This window comes from Diabrotica undecimpunctata, chromosome 8 (assembly GCF_040954645.1).
Source record: "Diabrotica undecimpunctata isolate CICGRU chromosome 8, icDiaUnde3, whole genome shotgun sequence".
In the NCBI taxonomy this organism is placed as follows: Eukaryota; Metazoa; Arthropoda; class Insecta; order Coleoptera; family Chrysomelidae; genus Diabrotica; species Diabrotica undecimpunctata.
Window position 1 is genome coordinate 90103503 of NC_092810.1, and position 27460 is coordinate 90130962.

The following is a 27460-nucleotide window of genomic DNA, read 5'->3' on the forward strand; positions in this document are numbered from 1 at the left end:
AAAGTCGTATAGACACAAATGAGCCGAAAGCTCCGAGAGTCCAAATTTGACAGTTATTTCGAAAAATATCAAAAAATTCCTTGACAATGTTGTCCAAATGTACCAAAAACGCAACATCTGGCAGTGGTTTGGATTGTCTGTTTTGGAATAAAACCTTGACAATGTTGTCCAAATGTACCAAAAACGCAACATCTGGCAGTGGTTTGGATTGCCTGTTTTGGAATAAAACCTAAAGAAAAATAATAGTTTAGCGAACTAAAAAATATCCTTAAATACATAATATTATTAAAACAGCTAACGCGTGGCAACAAATTAAAATTTACTCGTGTTCTCAGTTTAATGACGTCATCCCAGGAAACATAAATATTAAACTATTTCTGACATTTCGAAAAAAATATGGGCCAATTTGCTATTTTGTTTCTTTTCCTTTTTTGGATTTTGCCAGCTTGAAAAATGAATTACATCTTTATTTTCTATTTTGGGCTATTGTTGAAAGCACTTGTATAAGAAATTTCTAAATACAGCACAAAAGATGAAGAAAAAGTAATTTTTCAACCAAGAAAATGCATCATGTAAACTATTCCAACGTTAACTAAAATATAGTTCGTTTATATGAATGTTTTTTATATCAAATTAAAGCTAATTTTTTGTAATATAATGATATAAGGTTGTCTGAGAAAAATTGTCGCAAATTAGGGTTGCCAGCCTACCAGGTTTTAAAAAATAAGGTATCAAAAATAAAGTAAAAGAGAGCTATCGAGCAACGCCACTGGTTTGATAGCTAGTATAAGTTGTGAGTTTTTAAAGCATGCGTCGATAAATAATGTTAATAATATACATATTATCACTTGTCAAACCAGTGTCGTTGCGCGCTAACTCTATTTTATTTTATCTTTGATACCTCGCGTTTTTAACAGCTGACAACCATAATTTCCAACTTTTTTTCTCAGACAACCTTAAATTATCATATTAAAAAAATTGTTTTAATTTGATATAAAAACATGCATAAACGTCATGAGCAGCGTATTTTATTTAAAAAATAAATGAACGAAATAAATTTTTTGTTCAAAAATTATTACCATTAACTGAATTAAAAATCCACAAGGAATCTAAGTTGCTGTAGTTGGCTGTATACCATATATCACAAAAAATTTTATTAAAAATCCTTTATAAAAGGTATATAATTTAAAAAGTCAATCGGGCTATATCACAAAACGTTTTCGGAATCCATATTCCATCATCAGTTTCCTAAAAAGTATATAACCACTTAATTAAAAAGAACGTGAAATTTAAATTTTGACCAAGGTTAATACAAAATGTGGTTAATACTTATTAGGTATACATGTATTGAGCCACTAAATATGTGGATAAAAACCCGTTAAAAATTGTTTGTTTAAATTTACTTTACATTATATGGCATTAAATATTATGATGTTGAAGTTACCAATGGATTTGGTAACATGGCGACGGATGACTCCACATGAAGTTGCTGGTCCTGAGACGATGTATCTATGAGGATTTGATAAAAGCAACTGATTGAAATGACAATCTTGACAAGTTAGGACTGAAGTCCGAACAAAGCAGTCAGTGTAACTTTATGTGTTAGTCTAATTAAGACAGAAGCCAACGCTATTTAAAAATTAAAAAATTTAAAATCGCTAAAAGGCTGCTTCAATGCTACATACTTTCGGATTCGCTACAGGGAGTGAACGCTTGGACTTTGTCAAAGACATCTATGAAGAAGCTGGAGGCTTTTGGGATGTCATGCTATAAACGAATATTGCGGATCTCATGGGTTGATCAAGTGGCGAATTCTAAAGTTCTTTTCAGAATGGCAAAAGCACGTAAAGTGCTTGTTATAATAAAAAATGTAAATTAGAGCGCTTTGGTCCTACTATGAGAAATCATGAGAGATATGGCTTACTTCAGTTAGTTATTAAAGTCAAAGTGTTTGCTAAATGAGCCCCATAAAAACGACTTACATTGTGGCTTCATAACGTCAGAACTTGGTTTAACATGAGGACTGCAGAGTTCGGTCCTCACAGGTATATAGTTAGTGTAAATTTGTCAGCTCCAAACAAAAATAGTTATTTAGATAGTAGTTAATGATTAATTTTTTTTTATTTTCTTAATATAAGTGCATAAGAGTGCTTTTACTTTTATCCTGTAATTACTCTTTAAAATTATATAAAACAGAGCCATTTCACAGGAATTTATTCTATTTATTATAAGTCAGCTTGATATAAGAACTCGTTATTCGTTATATATAATGACATGATAAAATCACCTGTTCTAAAACAGGTCCGTATTTCAAGTCTTGCTTAATTTTAAATCACAAAGAAAAGATGTTAAATTAAATTGACGAGACTTCTGACAACAGAAATTCCCAAAAGGAAAAAAATACTAAAACTTATTCTTCTGCTGTGATTGAACAACAATTCCCTACCAAAGATCAAGCTATTGTATTCCCAGCCATTAAAAACCTAAAACTTCAAGATTACCTAATTCCGCTAAGAACGTTGATCGAGCCCAAAAATATCCTATTTTCCTCACGGCTTTCTAACAACAGAGTCGTACGTACCTTTCAAACAAAAACGTTGTTGAACATTTCATGAATAATTATGGAGGATCTATAGAAATTAATAACCAACAAGTCCAAGCACGAAAACTAGTCACTTCAGCAGAAAGACTAATTCTGTCAAACGTTTGTCCCACCATTCCGCATGCTTTACTAACTTAGGAAATTGAAAAATGGGCCTTAAAACCGTGTATCACGTGTCATTTCTCAAGATAAGTGCCGATTTGCCGAAATTCAGCCACGTTTATAGTTTTAGACGAAAAATTTTTATTACACCATTGCTTGCCTGAATACATGAATCCATATTAATTAATCATTATAACACCAACTGTACAGTTTTTTTGTTACAAGATTCCTTGGTATGTTTTTCATGTAAAATATAGATACAACCCATTCTACACAAAATAGCTCAAAACGCAGTGTGGAACCCTCTAGACCCGTTTGTTAAACCAAATGATGCTCCATCCAAAAAACCAAAAAAGAAGTAAGAAAAAGACTCCAATTCACTACTCATGGAATCGGCCAGAACAAAATCCTCCATTTATTCTTGATTTTAATCAAATATCCGATATGATCCATGAAAGCTAAATGTACAAAAATAAGAAAGAAACTACTGATACATTTACTTACTCATCGTATGACTTACTCAGATACTGAGGCAACAAAGACTGAAAGTGAGTTATCTCAGGGATTGAGTCATTAATTTCTGTAATCTGACTGAGTGAGTGAGTGAGTCATAAACATCTGTAATAATCCCAAGTTTCAGTTTTTATTTATTATACACGGGCTTCTCCTTAATTTTGCAGTGAAACATTAACGGTTTTTACAATAACCTTCCGATGCTCCAAATAATTCTGGCCATGTACAATCCAGATATAATTTGTTTTCAGGAAACTAATTTCAAAAATGAAAAATACAAGCTTTAAAACAATTTAAAAATTACTGCAAAAATTGAACCTGTCAAGAAAAAACCAGTGGCGGCCTACCTATCTTTGTAAATAAGTCAATTAAAACCACAGTAATTTCTCTCTAAACTAATCTAGATGCATCTAAATCAAATAAAGGTACTAGTCCTAACCCCAACATCGACAAATAAATACAAACTTCCTTCAGAGTACTCCATTTACTCAGCTGAACTATATTCTCTATACCAGACCACCATTGCTGCCAACGCATCCAATAATACCAATTATATTATACTCACAGACTCTCCAAGTTCCGTACAGTCAATGCAATATGTCTACCCAACTAATCCTTTGGTCATCAAGATAAAACAAGAAGTTCATAGTGCTCAACTGAATGTAAAAAATATTATGTTCTTCTGGATACCATCCCATATTGGAATTCACGAAAATGAAGAGGCAGACAACGCTGCAAAAGAAGCTCGTGATAGTACGGAGTGTACTGAAACATTGACGAGTCGGACATGAAAGCGGCGGTCAAATCTAAAGTGTAATATGTGAGAAGAAAAGTGGAAAGTGTCATCGGCCAAGCTAAGCGATGGTAAAAAATCGATAAAACCCTGGCCCACATTACCAACAAGTCGGAGAGACCAGGTAATATTAACGTGACGTCGACTGGATTATACGCGATTAACTAATAGCCATGTGTTTCCAACAAACAAGAACCAAGATGTGACAACTGTGAAGAAAAGTTAACAATCAAACAGCGCATGTTGTACAATATACTTACCCAACAAACTAAGTGATATTTTAGGTCTACAGTGCAATATGTCAAACCTAAAAAGTTTCGTAACCTTAATCAACATTTTAAACGATATCTAAACATATAAATATACAAATTATTTATTGTTCGCTTATTTGTATTAACGTGTTTGTTAATAAAAAAAGAATGACGACTGTAGGCCTCTTTCCAATAGCTGTAAACAAAGTCAAGCTTGTATAAGATATACGAGTTAAACTGACTTTATCTTTATCTCGGATTTCCCAAGTATATTTTTAGCCCACTCGTCAGAGAGTTCACCCCTAAAAATCTAATTCTACACAAAAAATGCTTATAAACATTTTTGTTTAAAATTATCTCAGCTACATTTTTATTTGAAACATTTTTTTCTACGGTGTACAGATTCTTGGTTAATCGATTTTTTTGTTTTTACTCCCTTGCTAGGGGGGTTTTAGGGGGAAGCCCGGGGGTAAAAGTAAACTTTTTTGCATCTTTTTTGGGCCCCAAAATTAATATTTTCTGCAAAATTCAGCTTGTTCGTATGATTTTTAGAGGATCAGTGGCATTTTCGTCGCTGACGACTGGAGTATTTAGATTGTTTCTGGTCTAGACCCTGCCTCCACCGTTCCGGCTTTTGCTCCATTCCTGTTTTAGTGTTGCTGTTACTGTTTCAGTGTTTTCTTTTAATTTCACATTTCACATTCCACAAAATGTTACTTTTGAATTTTTTTATTAGACATATTATAATGCTAAGAAATAAATCTTTTTGTGCAACGTGTTTATCAGACTGTTTTGAATTATCGTAAATTTTGTATAATCTATAAATTGAACCATTTTAAAATCAACATGCATTTGTTAAAATACTGTCATATTGTCCAAAGGGACAGCACCTTCCTCTACCTTTGGACTGGTAGACAAGTTGATAAAGTCAACTAAAATAATAATAAAATATTGTTTAATGGATATTGTCAAAATGTATAATTGTCAAAACAAATGTTGAATTTAATATGAGAGATAAACCTTTTTGATGCTCCCACGCTTTGAGGAAGTGATAATTTAAGCACTATATCTTGAACATCGACTGCATATGGTTCTTCTTTTCCTTCTATAAAATGTAAGTTTTGTTGCGTTTTCTCATAAAATTTTACAATACAACTAGTATCATTATCAATCGTTTCCAGTAGTTCAGCTACGTAATGTTTAACTAACTTTTAGAGCAGAGTTTAACCAACCAAAATAAATTCTCCTACTACTATATGAAGATCCATTTCTGATTAAAACTCAGGAAAATCATGCCCTTCAACCATATTATCATAATCCATTTCATTAGACGTATCACAGAAGGATATTTGATCGTCATCTTCACTATCAGATGAAAAACTAGAAGGAAGTTTAATCAGGTTCTTTTTTACTTTTTTCTTAGGTTCTTTTTCTTTTGGCGTTGACTGTTTCTTTCTGTTTAGTAGCTCGGATATAACAGCAAGTTTCTCTGGTGTACTGGTTAAAATTCTAGTTTTTCCTTTCTTACGCATTCCTCTGCCGTGTAAATATTTTCTAGCTGGCGCTTTTGGAAACGGAGCTATAGACTCTATAGATACATTGAAAGGCAGATCAGTTACAGGTGATGTACATTCACGCTGTAGTACAGCTACAGACTTTGAAGTCGGACCATCAGCTTGAAAAAAAGTAGACGGAACAGGAATAGAAACGGAAGTAGACTGGGTAGATAAATTTTCAGCTGGGATTAAAGTCAAACAATTGGAAGTTGGGTCACCAGGAGCGCTAGATGAGGTAGAATTACCAGCCATTGTTGTCTCCGGTCGATATGTGACATACCATTGCAGATTTTCTTCTTCTGTAAAAATATTGGTGTTAACTGGCCACAAACCTGTAACCTCAAAACTTTTAACAATATTTTTTGGTGTGAATGCTTGTAGATAAGCTTTTCCTGCAATTCCTACAATCTCATAAATATTTACAAATTGATACGTCTTAATTACATCAGTGTAATTATTAAAATATTACCCATTGTTTTTATTAACACTAGTGGCTCAAGCTAAACTTGTCGCCTCCGGTTTCCTTAGAGATAACGCCGGCCATCTCCTTCGATATTGAACTAGCCATTCTTGACCTGCAATTTGCGTGTCTTGCCACGAATCTGGTATTTCTTTGCACAAGACTGTGACATAATTAAATGCCAATTTTCTAGTTCTTAGTAAGTCCCTAATGAATTTAGGCAGGTAATCAAACAGTTGCTTCTCTTCTGCAACTACCAAGTTTACTGCGAGGCTCTGTAAAAAATAATTCTCGTTACACAAATTACTCACGCCGATAACGCTCGTGTACCTTTGGACACGTCCAGAAGTACAAGCAACGGTGTGTCCACAGATACAAGCAGAGATTTAAAGTTTTAAACACGCTAATCTATTTTAGGTTAAGATGCAACTAAAAATATTATGCATATGTAACTATTATCTAGATTATTACTCTTTATTGTGATAGCAAAAGTTTCGCAATAACTATAGCGATTGTCAAAATAAATGTTGGTGAATATTACTAATAAACTTACTTTTATCAATAAAAATCTGCAAAACAAACTCGGAGCTGTAAACACACAGTAACAAACACGTTGTTCACACATTGTTGTCAACTCTACATAAAATATTATAGTTGAAGCTTTTTAGCTTCATACTGTTTGTAGTTTTCGAAATATTTAAGTTGTCCAAAGGTACAAATGTCCAGAGGTACACGTCCTTATAAACAAACAAACAATATTTTACAGTGTTTAACAAAAACATTTTAACAAAAACAAGTTTAGTGATAAATAATTGTCTAATAGCATATATTTCCAACTTGGGAATTAATGCAAGCTTGACTACAAGTTCTTACACTGCTCTGAAACTGATAACTGATAAGCCACCAGCTGGTATTAAAATTGAACAAGGGGATGAACAACAGGCCTTCAAATATAGAATATACTGTAATAATGCGCTTTTTGTCGTTAAAAAAATCATTGGAAAATCGTTCTGAAATAACTTTAAAATATATAAACCCACCGATGAAAAATTTTTGAATCTATCTGCATTAAAATAGCATTGGGTGAACATTACTTACATTACTGGTGAATGATAAATGGGACCCCCAACAAGACATAATGTCGTACTGAACAAGCAAGACAAGCTTTTGTTAAATTTATCCTCAAAATCTCCGCTACAGGACGATTAAATGCTACGTATGCTCGTATACAGCAGACGTTGACGTTGAAAATATCCTCTATTAATAAGTTCGAGGCTTTCGAAATGTGCACCCTGTGAAAAATGTACCGTATACCACGGACGGAAAAACAAGGAAGTCTTAAAAAGGGCAAATATTGAAAGATAATGGCTTAACTTAATCAAAGTACAAAAAATTGGATACCTAGGTCATATCCTGAGAGGGAAAATATATGCAATCCTTCAATTAATTATTCAAGGAAGGATTGAGGCCAAGAGAGGAGTAGATCGCAAATAAATGTCGTGGCTACGGAATATCAAAAACTTGACGGGCATAAATAACATTGGAGAGCTCTGTCATGACGCGAAGATAATTCGCCACCGCACTATAGATGTATGGCATAATAAGAAGTAAAAGAACATTACTTAACATTCTTTATAAAAAATCATCATCATTCATCATCGTTATTATACAGCCTTCTGCGTCCAAAGTTGGACATAGGCCTCCCCTAATTTCTTCCTGTTCTGTCGGTCTTGAGCTTCTTGCAGCCAATTCCCGGCGATTCTTTTGACGTCGTCTGTCTATCGTGTAGGTGATCCACCTCTGCTTCTTCTGTCATATCGTGATCTTAAAACTCTATGACATCTGTGACGCCTGCCCTTTTTCTTATTTATTCCTTTTTTAACTCTGTCTCTGAGAGTCAGTCCAAGTAACGAGCGTTCCATTCGTCTTTGGGCTACTCTGAGTTTGGTTGCTGTAGCATGGGTTAAAGAAAGTGTTTCGGCGCCGTAAAGCATGACTGGAAGCACACATTGACCGAACGTCTTCTTTTTCAATTTTTTTGGCATGTTACTCTTGAATATGTCGGATAGAGCTCCATATGCGGCCCATGCTAAAGTGATTCTTCTTTACAGTTCAGCAGTTTGGTTGTCCCTATGAATTTGGATCCAACTAAAAATAATATCGAAACGTAATATAAGAATAATTAAAAATATTGTTATTTTTTTTTTCAGATATGGATCATTTATTTTCTGGAATGTCCATATCACACGCAAAGTGTAAAATTCGCTGATCTCATTAATTGGACTGCCACTTACAGGCGGGACAGTGATATTGTAGCTCCCTACGAGAGATGGACTTATTTTGATCCACAGGTGAGTGATGATTTTATTTATGATCCATAGATCTAATTTAATTATTTTTTTTTTATTTTAAAAATTAAATATTGTTCTGAAGCTATTTTCTTGTGGCATTTTAAATTAATTACTATTTAAATGGGAATAAGCCACAATTAAAGGTTAAAATACGTTTATTGGCGTTTCAATTTCCACTTCGAAAATCGTTCTCAAAATACCTGGTATTAGGTTGTTGTCTCTACATCTTCGTAAAAAATTTGATTGAATTTTGACAATGTGCCAGTTTCTTGTATAGAATTTCCAATCTCCGAAAATTTTGAATAACGCTGGGCCCATAACGGTTTCTTAATATTGTTCTGAAGCTATTTTCTTGTGGCATTTTAAATTAATTACTAATTAAATGGGAATAAGCCACAATTAAAGGTTAAAATACGTTTATTGACGTTTCAATTTCCACTTCGGAAATCGTTCAAAATGGGTATTTTGAGTATATTATATTAAATTAAAAATTAAAATTAAAAAAAAATCAATTAAAGATAAATTCTTGTACAAAAAAAATTACCGATTCGCTTCAAAATTTTAGTTTAGATACATAAATTGAAAAGATTTCCTTTTTTAAGGAAGTTGTCTTGTGTGGAAAAAATATCTGCGTTTATAATAAAGTTGACGGTTGTGAAAAAAATACCTGTGCTTGCAACTTTTGTTAATTATTGACGTTTTGCGACAAAAGAAATTACACAATTAAAATAAAAAAGAACAAAAATTCGGGATTTCACTGTAAATTTTACGTTTCGATTTTTTATGTATTTACTTAATATATAATTATATAACTATTATATTGTTATAATTTTTTATGAGATTTATCTCGATATTATCCTTTCCTGGGTCATTCTAGGCACTGTCTAGTAAAAACCTGTTATCAAAGAATGTCCAACGTATTCAAAACACATTCCATCTGGTCAACATTTTGTTGTTCATTTATCACTTGAAAATACGAAACATGGACATTCTTATAAATTTGAAGCATCTCGGTGTTAATACATCATAAACTACGTTGTGACACTAAATAACCTGTTTCTAAACAACCTGGACTCTTGACCTTTGAATATTTCTTGCAAAATATACTTGTCTGTCTTCTTTGTACCTATAACATATTCAAAATATTTAAATACGAACAAAATAAAATTTTATAAACCAGAAGGCACATATGCCATCTGTTCTGTCTAAAAGTATATATTTGTTCACCCTACAAGTTTTGATATAGTTGGACCCCATTTCTCAGTGGTAGAGCCAAAGACAAACTCGGATAAAGAAAGCTTCCCGCTTAACAGAGTAGTCACGCTAAATAACGCAATTTACTTTAAATGACAGATAAAATGCAACAATGTGTGATTCTTAACAACGTAGCACCCGCTAAAATATTTGAAAATACTTCGATCTTCCAAAAACAAATTTCTATAATTCGTTGTATAGAGGGCGGCATATTGTGCAACAGAAGACATGAATCCCTTTCTTTTCTCCCTAAATATTCGTTACCAGTACGACCTAGTTTAGTCTAGTTGAACTTCTTCAGTAATAGTACTTAAGAGTTATATTCAATTACTTTAGAGGTTGCTGCCTAGTTACACACATACGGTGATGTATATTTTTTGCGATCCAAAGTAGATGGCCTTCATAAAAGAAAAACTTCGGTGGCGCGAGGTATTTTTAAAAAAATTGAATTTTTGTTAACAATTTATTTAGTATATTATGATTATTTAAAATATTCTTTGTTCTTTCTTTCAGGTACGCCAGAAGGTCCAAGCGAAAGACTACTCCGTTAATAAGACGAAAAAAGTTGCATGGTTCGTATCGAACTGCGGAGCCCGTAATGGCCGTTTAGCGTATGCCAGAGAACTTGGCAAATACATTCCAGTAGATATATACGGTACTTGTGGACCGTTAAAAGTAAGTGCACAACATACATACCAAATTTTATTACAGTTGAATTTAAATCCAGAACAGAAGATTCTAAGATGTGATTTACAATAGACAATAAAATAATTATTATAGTAATTATCCAGCAGAGGCGTTTCAAAAAATAACATAGGTTTTAACCCAAATTCTACTGAGGTATAGAGCATTCTGAGTTACATCCGCTAATATTAGTTCAGTCGTCAGAAAATTGATCTCTAAAAACAAGACGGACAAGCTGAATTTTGCTGAGAATGTCAATTTTGGGAACCTAAAAAAGATGCAAAAAAGTTTGCCGCTCGTATCCCCAGGGCTTTCCCCTAAAATCGCCGTTTTAGAGAGGAAAACTGAAAACATCGATTTACCAAGAATCTGTATTTTGAACAAAAATGTTTATTAGCAATTTTTAGTGTAGAATGAACCGTTCTATCAGAAAAGACGCTTCAAGTGACCGGCAATTTTGAATGTCAGTTACGCGCGCGAAATAAATTTTTAAATTTAATTTGTCTCAACACGACGGTAAAAATTCGATATCTTTTGATCAGAGTGTCTTCTCGACAAAAATCAAAATGCATTTTAAAGGTTAAAACTGCAGCTTTCGTATGTATCTTTTGCATTTTTCAGACTTAACTTGCTTCTTCGAAAGTAGGAGGTCTTCGCGTACTTCTCAATATCTTGCTCTTAGTGATAGCGCTGTTGAAATGTGGGGTGTAAGTCATTTTTTTGTTTATTAGTACCCCTAACTATTTTGCCTGATTGGTCCATTCTATCATAACATGCTTACTTGGCGGTCTGGACTCCGAATTTTTTTTGAAACATGACTGCCTGTGACTTCTCTGGGTTTACTGCGATTTTTCATTGAATGCACCAATCTTACAACTGACTTCGCGCATTTTGTAAGCATCTTCTCGCTAAGTTTAGATCCAGACTTCTAGCTGCCATTGCTGTGTCATCTGCATATAGACAGCATGGTTCACGTGTGATTGATGTGTCCTCGGTGTAAATGGTATACAGAAAAGGTGACATTACTCCTCCCTGTGGTACTTCAACCTTACATATGCCAACCCTGCAATAAGATTTAATCCAAATTTTGTAAACACATAATCTGGATTATTATTTTAAACATTTCGTCTACCTATTTTTAATAACTTGAATTAAAACCGCACAACACATGTTCAAATTCAAATGTTTTTTGAAAAGCCACTACTGTGACTTTTACCGTAGTTATCCTAATGTCTAAGTTATAAGACATTTCTTCGAATTTTCTTCCATTAGATTTAAATTTGACTGCATGTAAAAAAAACATCATCATCAAAGCACAGTCAATTTTAGTAAATTACTATTTATGTATTTTTATTAGTTAGTTACTTATGATTTATTTTATTCTTTAATAAACAAAAATACAGTTTACCTGCCATGTATACTGAAAGACCCACTATACTAGGTATATTTAATAAAATTTTATTTTTGCAACTCATAATATACATAATACTAACATATTTCTATTGTTTTAGTGTCCTAGATCAGATAGAAAATGTTTTGAAATATTAGAAAGGGATTATAAATTTTATTTGGCGTTTGAAAATTCCAATTGTCGAGACTATATAACCGAAAAATTTTATGTTAACGGTCTGGGACAAAACGTTCTTCCTATCGTTATGGGAGCTCGGCCAGAAGACTACCAAAGAAGTGCACCTGAAGGTAAGATTTACAATGATTTAGATGGTATTCGTCATTTCCTGGTAAATCGCAATTTGATGTTGTCATTTTCTTACACCTTACTTATTTTATAGTAGAGAATGTAGAAAATTGTGAAAAAATAAAAATGTAAAGTTTTTTGTATTAATACTTACACCACCTGTTTAGGGGTACATTATGAAAAATTACGACAGTAAATAATTCTAAATTGACGTGAATGTTCGTAAATATTATTAGTTAGGTAACTTCTAAGCAGTTGGTTCTAATGTTGACGATACCGTGCTGTATATATGTGTAGACACATTGGCATGTTCACAACCCCAACACGGCTCATCCCAATAGCTGATAAGTAACGTTTAATGAATAAATGGAACAGGTGTGAATAAGATACAACCAAATATGATAACCCGTAAATCAACTGAGAACATGGCATAAGGGCTACAGATATAACATTACTGTACATTTATTGATTGAATATAACATATATACAGACACACAAACACATACAAACACAACACACACACACAAACACACACACACGAACACACACATACACACACCCACACACACATACACACACGAACTCACACACACACACACGAACACACACACACACACACACATACACACACGAACTCACACACACACACGAACACACACACACACACACACAAACACACACAGACAAACACACACAGACATACACACACACACATACACACACACCACACACACCACACACACACCACACACACACACACACACACACACACACACACACACACACACACACACACACACACACACACACACACACACACACACACACACACACACACACACACACACACACACACACACACACACACACACACACACACACACACACATACACTCACACATACACTCACACACACACACACATACACTCACACACACACACATACACTCACACACACACACATACACACACACACACACACACACACACACACACACACACACACACACACACACACACACACACACACACATACACACACATACACACATACACACAAACGCACGCACGCACGCTCGCACGCTCGCGCGCACGCGCACACGTACACACACACACACACACACAAACACAAACATTTATTTATACCATGGACAGTAAGCAAATCACAGACGGCCACACCACAATTGGTTGATCATACAGTTAGATTTGTGACAATTGGTTGATCATACAGTTAGATTTGTGCTGCGAATACTATGCTTCCAAATCCCGCACTGCCGTACTTGACAGCATTTCGTCCGAACTTGTGGAAACAAAAATGCCAATGAGATTAAAACAAAAAGATATCGCTCAGTAGAGGGCTCAGAAATAAGTGATTCTTCAGAGCTTATGAATATAAACACAACGAAAACGATCAGATAGTTGATTTCAGTCGCGGAATTTGCCGTCACCTCGAATATTAAGCCAGAAAGGATTCGGAGAGAAAGAGACTTTTTGTTTCAAAAAACAAAAAATGGCTGCTGGAACGTAAACTACGGCAAAACACGACGATAAACAAGACCTCAAGAGAATATCAAAACCCACCCACAACGAAGTCGCTAAAAAACCAAGGAACAAAAAAGCAGACTTAGCATAAAACGAAAATAGCAGACTCCATAAAACAACGTTTAGCCCATGGACGTTATGTGTAATCTGTGCTAACGAGTATACAAAAAATCATACCCAATAATATGCCCAGCTGTCCCACGATCTGCACCTGCGTCCCTGAGAAAGAGGCTGATGAAACAACTATCAGGACCCGTCTAAGGATACAAAATCAGTAGCTTAAGAAGAGAGACTGGTCCCTGAAAAAAACGCATTATAGACTTAAAACCAGTCATAACCATCTGAGGCCTGAAAGGTTTCAGAGTCCTGCAGCCGAAATATAATTCAGACATACTACACGTAGGATACAAACCAACTTTCGTAACTTCACAACTTTCATTAAAAAAACGGAAGTCAGACGAAAATTTAATTTCGCCAAGATCAGGAAAGAGGTGCGATTATCATAAATCTTAACTGAATATACTAATGAACAGAAATGTCAAGGCTCCATAGTTTTTTCAAGTTTTTTTAAGGGACTCTCAGAGTCAGGTGAATACACTTAGAATGGTGAAAAGACCCTGAAAGAAATTTTTCAAGGTGCACTTTCCCAAGTCTAAAACAAAACTGATACTACTAGACACATGAAAACAGACTGGAATATCATACCTTACGGATCTAGGAAAAACTGGTGTGTGGAAAAAAACTGGTAAATCAGGGCAAAATCAAATGAGAAATAAACTTATTTTAGCCAAATAAATCACCGGGTCTGAATGGAATCTATCCAATACTTATACAGAAGGGAAACCTTCTATACTCTCTACAGAAACGGCACTGAACAACCTCGTGCAGAGGGTGGAGTACGTCCTGGAAACCAAAAGGTGATGCTGGGTGCATTTTTCGATATATAGAAAGCATTCGACAACACCTCCTACGAACCAATCTAAACGGCGGTTTGTCTAAAAGAAACAGATGAAATAAACTGCAGATGGATAGATCGTATACTGAGGAATCGTGTGATATACGCAACGTTACTGGGGGATTCATTGTCAGTACCGATAGTTAGAGGCTATCTGCAGGAAAGAATCTTATCTCCTCTTTTGTTGAATCTGGTCAGGAATGGGCTGATTTCTAGACTCAAGACAGGCATCATGTTCTGGGATATACGGTTGTCCTGATCATCTTAGCCCAAGTCAAGTTTAATTGTAAAGTTAGAGATGGAATACCTCAGGCTCTGACTGTAGTTACAAAATGGACTTCAAATGTTCAAATAACTTCATATGCATCAGTATTGGGGTAGTCAAGAGAGCAGCAAATAGTGCTATCCTTACATTTGTAACGAATATATTTTGTCTACCACATGGGGTATTATTATAAGGGGTAGAAGATTGGGGACAGAAATTATGGGGGCGAAGATAGGGCAAGCAAAATAAACGTTACTTGTGCGAACGGCACTCAGGGTTTGTTAGGAGAGCTGAGGTCGTGGATAAGTAAATGACAAGGTGGTTGGATTGGGACAACTACAGAAAAATGAAACAAAGGGTCATGAATCTCTTGGGACAAACAAAACAAAAAGAAACAGAAAACACCTCTAGTAATTTAAAAATGACACCAGTCATTTGTTGTACGCTAGTTGTAACTATCGAAATAATTATTAAAAATGAAAAACATATCTTTTTCAAATGAAACTCAAAAAAAATAGTTAAAAAAATAAACAAAATGTTAAGAAAAAAAAAATTAACATTTATTGTGTCGTACCGCAAACAGTTATAAAAATAAGACAATACTAAAATACTATATGAATAGTTACCAAGTACAAAAATATAAAGAATAACTTACATGTGTCCTATCTGTTTACAATGGGGAATTGCTACAAAAACTTTCAAAATTGTTACTGCATGGAGGTTAACCTTTCTTAACAACAAAACAAATGTACACCAAAAATAATAAAACGAGCTGTCAATTTCATAAACACTGAATACTTATTAGATAAAGTTCGTAGAAGAATTTTTACTTATTAGTTCTGGATGAGAAGATGTTATTTTTGTTTTTCCTGTATTTAAATGTATATGTACGAGTCGTATACTTCACTTTTTATCACTTACCTTCATATATCTACAGCTGATGATAGCCATGCTGATTTCCAATAACTTTAGAAAGTAAAAAATTAAAGATAATTTAGAAAATATTGTAAAAATATCTCGTTCTCTATGTACCTATTTAAAGTTGAAGATTTTGTTGCAGGTTCCTATATTCACGTAGATGAATTCGCCGGTCCTCAAGAACTGGCCGCTTACCTCCACCGACTAGATAACGATAACAACTTATACAATTCCTACTTCAAATGGAAAGGCACCGGAGAATTTATTAACACATACTTCTGGTGCCGCCTGTGTGCCATGATGCACGCGCCTCAATCGACACAGCGGCACTACGAGGATGTCAACGATTGGTGGAGGGGCCCCGGTGTATGCACCACTAAGTCTTGGAGAAACGCCGAATTCGTTTAGGCATCCTTTGGAAGTTTTAGATCATTGAGACCTCTCCGGTGATAATAAAACGACGTGATCGAATACTTATTGAACCGTCCTCGTATAGTGATGTTTAGAATCAGAGGCGGTTTTAACGTTAATCAAACTAGCAAATTTCTTAAACTTTGGTTTGTAGTTTTCTGGTTAACGATTGAGCGATAGCCAGTTACACAAATATTTTCTAGGCAGTTGGTCCTTTCTTACTTGGAACTCACGTAAAACGTAATCTTGTCATAAAAATACTTCGGCCGGTTCTTTATTATTTATTTACCTACTCAGTTTCTTCCACATCTTAACCAGGTTTTCTTTTAATATTTACCTACTTTTCTGTAGCTATTTAATATTTTACTCTTTTTATTCACCCAGTCCATTAGAGAATTATTTACATCTTCTTTAGTATACTTTTGATTATCTTTTCAAGCTAGACTCAAGGAATATCCTCAAAATACTTATGATTCTGCCAAGTTCCTGTGTTTTCCTTAGAGTGAATGAATGTACTGCGCTGTGACCTTTATACTCACCAGTGATGACGTCAAAAACTTACTCATACAAGGTTGGAACTCCAAGAAATGTATATACAGCCGATGAAGACTGCAAGCTCATTCTACTCCTACTCAATTTCACAACCACTTTTGAAGTTATTTTTACTTCCTTGGCTATTTAACTTCTAGTACATGATTCATTCATTTTAGTAATGGAATTATTTGCAATATCTCATTCTAAGGGTTCCTCGAGTGCAACCGTTACAAGTTGCATCCTAAGCAACATTTAGATTAATTATTACTACGACCAAATTTTTCAAATTGTGTTATTTGACTAATCTTTATACGACTGATAACGGGTCAATTTTCAAACGAAAGCACAAAAGGACCGATAACTCCGTCAATCGGTATAAACTTTCGACAACAAAAACTCTTTGTATAATAAAAAATACAATTTTCACTAGAGAATGTTAACCTTGAAATAAAAGGCAACACTCGGCGGAATTGATAAGAAATTCTTAATGTTCCTACTCTGTATATTCTGTATCACTGTACTGCGATCTCCAAACGCACTAATGGTGGCGTCAACAACTTAATGACTAGAAGATAGAAGAAATTGTCTCTATATTGAATGGCTTTTTCATATTATGTCAAACGAATCCCAAATTTCTACGTTTTTTCCGAGATCTAATAACTGGTATACTGGTGTATATTTAAATCTTAATACCTACAGTGTCAGAAAAATTTTGGTGCAAATGGGTATCGTTCATACTAAATAAATAATAAAATTAAATAAATAAAACAAAGATAGATAACAAAATTAAAAACCTTATATCTATAAATAAAGAAACACATCCTCAAACATATTTGAAAATATTTAGTTTTAAATTTAGGCAAATGGTTTATAGAAAAAATGGTCACTTTCTTTCGTTTCCAAACTAAAACGTATTTAGATATATTAACTACTATAAATGGGCACAAACGGCAAGTATGACTAAAAGTAGGTATTTTATATTTGACTATATTGACTGAATATATTTATTTTTATTTTCACCTCAAAAAGAGTTCTCAAAATATAAATTAAAAATTATTTTTTTACAATAATTTATTTATTCTCATAAAATATAGTAGTTAATATAAAAATGCACAGAAAAATAGTTTCCAAACCTATTAAGGAATTAATTAATATTAAAAAAATAAATTTTACATAACTTTTTTATTGTAATAAATAGCTCAACAACTTTAGCAAGCACGCTGGAGCTCTACTCAAAATCGTGGCGAATATGACTCAAAATTGTCACGCGTTTTAGTTAACATTCAAGGTGGCCATATCTGCCCCTCAGATAACATAAGCACAAAATAAGGTAAGACAGTCGTTGTGTGTCAAAAAAAGAATCAATATACCGATTTTAATTTCTCGTAGATGAAATCTAAATACATGTAGTAGCATTGATGGGTACTATTAGTGGTATATCTGACATGTCTGTTGACGGTCCCGATCTGAGCCACACTTAACGAACATATTAATAATATTAATAAGTTACTGAAACAGTTTACTGTTTGTATTCGCGTCTTGTATGAATATGACCTGATTTCAAAAATATTAACATGAATATTATATGAGGATGAAAAAAGTTACCATTTATAATAAATTTTAGAAATAAGTGTCTGTAAAGTACGTAGAATACGGAATTGTTAGTTTATTACCTACGGAAAATGTTATGATCATATTATGTCGTTTAAATTTGAAAAATCTAAAACTTCTGATATATGTTTAGACGCACACACTTGAGTATATACACATGTCATAAGTTATAATAATTTATTACTGTTGTTTTTGTTGGGATTGTATATTATAGACGATAATTTATTAAGTTTTTATTATACTACATTGTTTTATTTATATCCGTACCCTATCAGAGGTATACACTTAATAAAAGTGTTGTGGAAAGTGCTTTTTACAAGGTCAAACTAAAATTTTCCAGTGACGTCAAAAGTCAACGTCAAACTAAAATGGACGCAATAACAGCAAAAATTAAATATTTTCCTACCTTATGGATGTTGAAATAGAAATGTTGTTAAGACTCTTTGAATTGAATAAATAACTCAGCTAACAAAAACTAATCTAAATGATTTAACCCCACAACGTATTTTATGAAAACAAAAGCAGATAGCAAGAAAAGGAATAACACATACTTAGTACCTAAAGTAAGAAATGCAGAGGTATGACTTGGAAACTATTGTGACGTATATTAAATGGTCAGAAGGCAACTTTAAAAGTAATTTGTTATCCAAATAAAGCGGTAGTGTGGGTATAAAAAGAAATCTGCCGCTGTTGGACCTAAGCCCCGATCAGAAAGAAGAGCTATAAATGGGGTCTTGGTAACATTACTTATGCCAAGTGGCCGCTGTCAATAAAAGCCAGGTCGACAAAGTCAACCTGGCGACTCAATAAAGTTAATGATTCTAGGAAATCCTACTCACAATGAGATGGGTGAAGGCATTAAATCTGGAGCCTCTTGGCTAAAGAATATTAATCCCTACAGAAGAGTCACTGAGCCCCTAGGTTAGAGGTTAAGCAGAAGGCTAACGACCTGTTCATGTAACAAGAGAGCTGTTTAATGAAAGTATACTGGACTGATTCCACGGAGACAACTCACGCAAAACAACAAGGATAAGAATACGATTGTAAAGAAGGGAACATGAAATGTACAAACATTATTGAAAGCAAGAAGAATGCAAGAAATTTCAGAGAAATTATAAAATTATATTATGGACGTAACTGATTTTTCAGATGAAATTAACTACAAAATAACTATAAATGGAGGAGAGGAGCTGCTAAAACGGACGTAGGTACAAACTAATGGAAGGACGAAAACCTGCCTGGAGAAGGTAAAAAATGGAAACATAATGTATAAGATCCCGACCACTATCATAAGAAGCCAACTAAATTGTTACATAGAGAAAATATATTACAGTATCAACAGGGACTTAGAAAAGGAAAATTAACAATAGATGAAATATACGTACTAAAAAAGCGTACGAAAAAAGCTACGACTTCATCGACTTCCAACAGGCCTTCGACAGCATGTACAGACAACAGTTATTGAAAAAAAAAATAAATAAAAAGGTTGGAAATACCAGCAAAGTTAATAAGACTAACTAACAAAAGTAAAAACAAACGAGGGAAATACAAATGACATCAATATAGAACGTGGCGTAAGAAAAAGAGATAGTCTGTCACCAGCGTTATTTAATATAATACTAGAAGTAATAAGAGACACAGAGCTGCAAAAAACAATTATTCAAAGTTCAACGCAAAAACACGTGACAAAAAACCACTAATAAACAGACCAAAAAGAAAGACCAAAAATAAGATGGAAAGACCAAACTTGAGAGAAAAGATTAAGGACCAGATAGAGTGAAAAAAGTTAGTAGACAAAGCAAAAATATATTCAAATCTTTAAGAAATAGCTTAAAGAATATATGTGGACTAGTCGACCACGTTAAATGGATTAAAGCTCAAGGAATATCGAGTGACTTGTACTCTACTAAGAATCGTCACTCCATATATGTATGTATATATATATATATATATATATATATATATATATATATATATATATATATATATATATATATATATGTATATAAATCAAGGATCACTCGAAGAGTGGTGGGTTTTTTCTTAGAACCATTCCTTGAAAGTGAAATGGTGTTTCCAAGCATCTGTTGCTTTCTTTTTAATGGTTCGTGCAGACAGAGATTTCTCCTTACTATATCATATCTTTAAATTTACCGCTCCAATGCATTAGAGGTTGGTAATTCGTCTTGTGTTGTCATGTTTTGACTTTAAGGACACTGTCTCTCTCGGAATGGTTCGTTTACTATAAAATTTGCAGTGTGTTTCCGTAGAAGTGTAGAAGCTCTTTGTGGTAACTTTCATTACATTTTTTACAGGAAACTTTTGCAATCATTAATAATGTTACCTAAAGTCAAAAATTAAACTAAATTAACATTCTATTGTTGGGAGGGTGATTGTGTGATCTTGTTAGTTTCTCGGCGAATACTAGTTCTTTACATAAGTTTTTTACATATTTTTTTTACATTACATGTATAATAACCACATGTTTCTTTTGATGTTCTAAGTTTGTGTTAAATTGTAAACTGTACTTAGTTTCAATTGATTGTTGAAACAACTTAACTATTCAATGGTTTAATGTCTGAAGCTTTTTTACATTTTATACCTTTGACTGCTACATGTCTTTTTAAGGTAACACTTTTGTATTAACCTCTCTATGGATGTTTGGTTTTTTCATATTATTCTTTTTAGATGAACTGATGATGCTTTCTGATTAGAGAGCGAAACGTCTTCGAATAAATAGTGATTTTCAAGAAATTATATGGGAGGGTAAGGGCGAAGTGCGAAAGGGCGTATACTCTTTATATTTCAGTGGAGGCTCAAAACACGGAATGTTTGATAACGGATTCATACTAAACAAAAAGACTAGAAGAACCTTGTTAGAATTTGAATCACTAAACTAACGATTATGTAGAGTACTTTTTCTTCTTCTTGTTATGTAGACATGACTGTCTGTTTTTTCATGTGCCTCCAGTAAATTGTCGTTCCATCGTTTTCGTGGTCTTCCTACTGATCGTCTTCCTATCGGGGAACCGTCTCTTGCCGTCTTTACTACTCTATTTGTTGTCATTTGGCTTATATGATCATTCCATTCTACTCTTCTAGTTCTTAGCCAGTCCTTGATGGTCTCCACCTTATATCATTATTGGTCTGATGACTGTTTTGTAAATCCTGCCTTTCATTTCTTTCCTGATATTTTTATTTCTTTATATTATTTCATTCAGGCAACTTTTTTTTGTGGGAGGAGGAAATCTTCATAAGACCGTAAGGGCAGATCGCAGTACCCCAAGAAGCCTAGGTACTGCGGTCCCCTCTGGTGTGTGGGATTCAGTTCGCTCTCCTGATCCAGACATCCGTGAAGGCGAGCGAATCGGTCGTGAGAACGCGACTGCCGACCCACTAAAATCCCCTAATTTCCAACCGTGGGCATCCAGTGTGTGTTCTTAGCACACGTTACTTCGGCTGTCCCGCTGCTGATCCTCTCTCTACTCCATGTGAGTAATGCCAACAGTGAGAAGGGGTAGTTTATCTTTTATTATTTTATTTGAATTGTTTCGTACAATATATATGACACATACACAATAATGCCATACACACAACATACACACATATAATATCCATAATAATAAGGAATAAAAGTCTTACAATCTCCTGTCACTCTCTCATCTCGTATCTTGTCTCGCTCTTTCTAGTGTTTCCTTTTTTTATTATTTCTGTTGGTGAAAGGGTAGCGTACCCGCAATCACCTGTAGGGCTATCGTCGATGTAATCTGTAACGCACTTATTACCTTGAGGAGGGGTTTTCTTTGGATTCTTGTTAATAGTTCTTCATATTTTTTAAATCTTAACACGTCAAGTCATACAGGTGCCCCATATAGGGGAGTCGACTGTACAACCTGGAGATATATTTTCCTTTTATAGGTACTCTGTCTACCTATATTGGATATAATTTTTGTCATGGCAGTGGTTCTCTGTTCAGCTTTATGAACTACATGTATCAGGTGTTTCGTGTATCACAAACCTGAATCATCATTTCAATCAAAACATCAAAACTCAGATTTGGTCTCCGTCTTGGTTCCTTTAGTACTACGATATCTGTTTTGCTACTTGCCAACTCTAGATCATTTTCTATCATCAACCTGTTGACTTTACTGTAACAACTTGTCACCTTATTTTCTATATCCCCATTTATATCAGTCTCTATTTGGATTGAAAGGTCTGCATATACTGGCGTAGGTGTCTTGACCATAGTCTATTTCTAATACCGCGTTGTACAGTAAGTTCCATAGCATAAGTCCCAAAAAGGACCCTAGCGGTACTCCTGATGATAATTTCATATCTTCATTATATGCCACATTTAAATATCTGTTTGTCAAGGTATTTACTTATGATATTTATTATGTATTCTGACACTCCTTCTAGTTCGAGCTTCGCTAGTATGTGATGTTAATTTGCAGAATTGAAGGCATTCTTCATATCGAACAACACGAGAATGTCCTGGCTTTTTTTTCATTATTTTTACAGTGTCAAAGATCTTCTTCACCGCATATATAGCTGATCTGGCTTTTCTAAAACCGTATTGTCTATCTGAAATTATTCCCAGTACTTCAAGTTCTTCTTCAAGGCGTTTCTTTAGAAGACCCTCATAGAATTTTCCTATGCAAACTAGTAAGCATAGTGATCTATATAAGTTGGCTTCGTCCGGGTTCTTTCCGGGTTTTAGTAATAATACGAGTCTCACCAACTTCAGTTTATCTGCGAATTCTCGCATATTCAAAAGTTTGTTGAATACTCTACGTATCAATTCGGGTTTCGCTTTTACTACCAGTTTTATTGCCTCTGGCGTTACTTTATCTGGACCTAGCTTTACCTGTCCTTATACTTTTTGCTGCTTGAATGATCTCTTCAGTAGTGAACTCTGCAGTTCGAATATTTCTGTCTATACGTAGAAATGTGTTGTTGGGCTTCCTTGGAAATAGGGTGTTCGCGATTTCCATTTTTTTACACAAATGGGTCTCAAACCGTAGACTTTTCATGGCAATTCTGTATGCTTCGCCCCATATATCTTTTTCCAACGCAGCGCACAAGTTCTGTCAACATGTAGGTTTAGCTTCTTTAATTTCTCTACTTGTTCTTTTTCTGCGCTTTTATACGCCTCCTCACGTTCTTGTTTCCTTTACCTTTGTGCTATTCGCCTACGTCTTAAGCATTCCTCTCGTTTATTTGATCATTCCACCAGTAAGGTACTGTGTATGGGGTGTGCCTATTTGTAGTACTTCTTTTATGTGCATTTATAATATTCTCTCGGAGCTCACTTAAGTTGGTAGTTTCTTCTGGTAAGTTATTTATTTGCCTTTTAATTTTTTCTTTATTGAATACCATCCTTTTTCTACCGTATTTTGTGACCTTAGTGCTAATTTCTTACGTGATGTACCGATAAAACATGAAAAGGTTCTCATCCAGTATATCTCAGTTTTTAATCTTGCTAGGGTAATAACTATATGACTTTCCGATGTACCTCTCACAAAGGTTGGTTTGTCGTTGTTCAACACTACGATATCCGCCTCAGTTCGCCAAGTTCGCCAAGTTCGCTCCTCTCGTCATTTCGGGGGGATCCCCATAAAATGGACTTTGCGTTTATGTCTTCGGCTACTAACAAATCTTTTCTCTGAGACTGGTCGATTATATTATGTGTTGTTGTCTGTAATGCTCTCTATTTAGGGAAATATAGCAAGCTATTATGGTTATCCTATCAATTTTTATTGTTGCGTATCACTCTTTTCTCACTACTTTATTGACACATACTTCTTTGTTTAGTATATTTATAGCTACGTCGACGTTATTATCATATATCAAGCCTTTATTCGTTGCTTGGATTTCTAAAGCTTTTGCGTAAATTAAGTCGTTTGTTGTCTTTGCTCTTCTGGCGTTGACTAGTATTTTTTATCTTTTTGTCTCTATCGAAGCCATTTTTTTCTACCACTAGAGTATTAGGTCACTTAGATGGTTTATGGTGACTATTGTGACTATTAAAAGATTATCTGCTTAACGCTATTCGGCGACAATTCATCCACCTTCTGCCTTGGTCTCTCGGGTATGCGAGCTTCGCTGAGCGTCGTCTTTATTTCGTCGTAATCTTTCGAGAACTCCGCGATAAGGGGGTCCTCAAAGACCTCGACTTCTTCGACACGTACCTCCGCGCTGATTTTTATTAGAGGGGGGACTAGGTGGGTGTAACTTAGTCCCGTGCCTTTCAGCATTTTGGGCCACATATCACTGCAGTCTGGTCTTCTGCAACTCGCCACAACATGGCTATAGGCCCAACACTTACTGCATCTAATAATTCTCAGACGTTTTTCTACCTGGCATCTATCTATTCCCGCTCTGATATCCGAGGATAACTTCCTCCACCCTTGCAGGAACTACCTGTGTTATGGTCTGGGTGTCTCCTCGTAGCGGTCTTAGGGCTCTATTATTTCTAGTTTAGTGGCGTCCGCTGACATGCCACTAATGTGTAGGATAAGGTACTTTCCTTCATCACCTAACTGGAAAACCCTCAAACCGTCCTCATTTTTATTTAGCGCTATCTTAATTTTGTTTAAGGCAGGTTGATCCTTTTCTAGAGTGATGAGAAGCATACCATCTTTGGTACTCCTCATCGACCTGACTGATTCCGTGGCCCCAGTCGTCTTAATGGCCGTTTTTACCGTTTGTAAAATCTGGTTGTAATCACTATCCTTTTTGAAGACCATCATACTATAAGTGGGACGCTCTTATATTTGTGTCGTCGTGTAGACCAGTACCTCCGTTTCAGTCTTCTCGAATACGGCCTCACACATATTTCTGAGGTCTCTAACGGTGATCTGATAGTTCAGGATATCTGTCCCTGTACAGACTTTGGATACTGTTATGCATGGACACGTCCTTTGGCTCAACGAAGACCATTTTCATAGTCTTGTTGTATATTTCGATCGGATTCCGGATAACTACCTTTGTTCTAGTGAAAACTTTTTCCTCCCTTTGCTGACCCACTAAGACCTCCCAGTCTTCAAAGGTCTTGATTATTTTCAATACTTGTGATGTTTGCTTTCGACCTCCATACCAGTCTATTACTAGGTATTTCTTAAATGTTTGAGAGATTTTTTCCAGTTTTGTAACCACCTCTTTTATGTCTTTGTATGTGTTGGGAAACTTTACCATCAATCTAGTGAGGTCTTGTACTAATTTTTGGTAGGTTTCCAATCCTTCCACAATAGAAAAGTATTCCTTTACTTTTTCTTTACTTTCTTTACATTGCTTTTTTATATATTTCATTTGGCTCTGTCGACTTATTCTTTCTTTTTGTCTCCGTAACTTTTAAAGGTAGGTTTGGAAGGAAATTTACCCTCTTTCTTCCTTCGCCACAACTCTTGTCATCGTTATTGTTTTTTTTTGTGTTTTCGATTTATATAAATAGATAATAGATATAATAGAAACCTACGAGTAGTTACGAAAATACGGTCCATTCCCACGGAGCCCTGTATGTGGAAATAAGGCTTTTTTACAATAGGGTTATGTCCGTTTCCCCAAGGGAACCGTTCGTGACCAAGTAATGTGTGGCCTTTCAGCCATTAGCACGGGTTCTCACACCTTAGCTTACGGTTTTTTTCCGCTAGTTATCTCCATCGGTTTTTTATTTGGCGTCAGGTTGTCACCTGGGGTTATGAAGAAGGTATAGAGGTTTATGGGAGAAAAGGAGTTTTTATGTGAGAGTTGGGAGTGACTGCCACATAAAAGGGTATTTGGAAACGCTTGAGACCCATAGTGGGTGCTCGTCCGGGTCTCAAACGTATCCTGTTAAGCAGTCCCTAGCTTGTCCCGTCGCGCTTGCTTCACAAGAATTAGCGGCCGCGAACGGACAAGAGCACGACTACCTCTCCGTTTTGTCGCCTTTTACGATGAGCTGGAGAAAGAAGCGGGGATGTTCTGCTTGAGTGGCTCGTACCGGCACGGGGATCATTCAGGCAACTTGCGGCTCTGTTTGCTTTATTCACTTGATCTTCCAATTCCGTTTCGAGCTTTCCATAGCTAAATAATGCAATGTCTAAATATTTAAACTCCATTACGTGTTCTATTATCTGACCTTACATGTCCAATTTACGTCTCAGTTAATTTTGCTGTTATAACCAAGCATTTTGTCTTTTTTGGGGAACTTAACGTGTTAAATTTTCTAGCGGTTATATTAAATTGGTGCAGCATATTGGTGCATACATAAATTGGTGCAAAGATAAGATCCGTCGACGCACCACAATGGCCAGATCGGCAACAGCCAAACTTACCAAAATTTGGAAGAACACTGACATAAAAAAAAGCACAAAATTGCGCATTGTTCGAGCATTGATATTTCCTATCGTCACCTATGCTTCAGAAACTTGGACAATAAAAAAAACCGATTCAAAGCGTATAATGGCATTTGAAATGTGGGTCTACCGTAGAATGTTGCGCATACCATGGCCGCCCATCGCACAAATAACTCAATTCTAGCAGATCTTAACATAAAAACTAGACTCATCACAACTATCAACCAAAATATACTGAGATATTTTGGACATATAACTAGAAGAAGAGAACGCATGGAGCGAATGATAGGTCGCTATCGAGTATGGCGTATAGAGTATAGAGATAGTAACGTAGCCGGTAAAAGATCCAGAGGAAGATCTCCAGTACGATGGTCGGACCAAATAAAGGAGATGACTGGTTACTCATTCTCCGAAGTAAAATAACACGCACAGGAGAGAGATAATTGGACAGAAATAGTCAAACAAATTACATGACGCCACTACATCCTTACGAAGGAGAAAAGATTGAGTAAGAGGAGACGTTGTAAATCATCTTCACTTTGAGAAAGTAGTATTGCGTCGTCTGAATAGCAGATTATTTTAAGTTGTTTTTCTCCCATTTGGTATCATTTTTTAGTCCTTACTTT

At 35.0% G+C, this 27460-nt stretch overlaps 1 protein-coding gene across 5 annotated transcripts in view; it reads left to right on the top strand.

Moving 5' to 3' along the window:
- Positions 1-18739, top strand: part of LOC140447766 (glycoprotein 3-alpha-L-fucosyltransferase A-like) — a 155552-nt gene extending 136813 nt beyond the window's left edge. For all 5 annotated transcript variants that reach the window (XM_072540617.1, XM_072540618.1, XM_072540615.1 and 2 more), the window contains exons 5-8: positions 8488-8628; positions 10396-10557; positions 12078-12264; positions 16085-18739. In XM_072540617.1, coding sequence (XP_072396718.1) covers positions 8488-8628; positions 10396-10557; positions 12078-12264; positions 16085-16350 — 756 coding nt within the window. In that variant the 3' untranslated portion in view covers positions 16351-18739. The remainder of the gene's footprint in view (positions 1-8487; positions 8629-10395; positions 10558-12077; positions 12265-16084) is intronic.
- The last annotated feature ends 8721 nt before the right edge of the window (positions 18740-27460 follow it).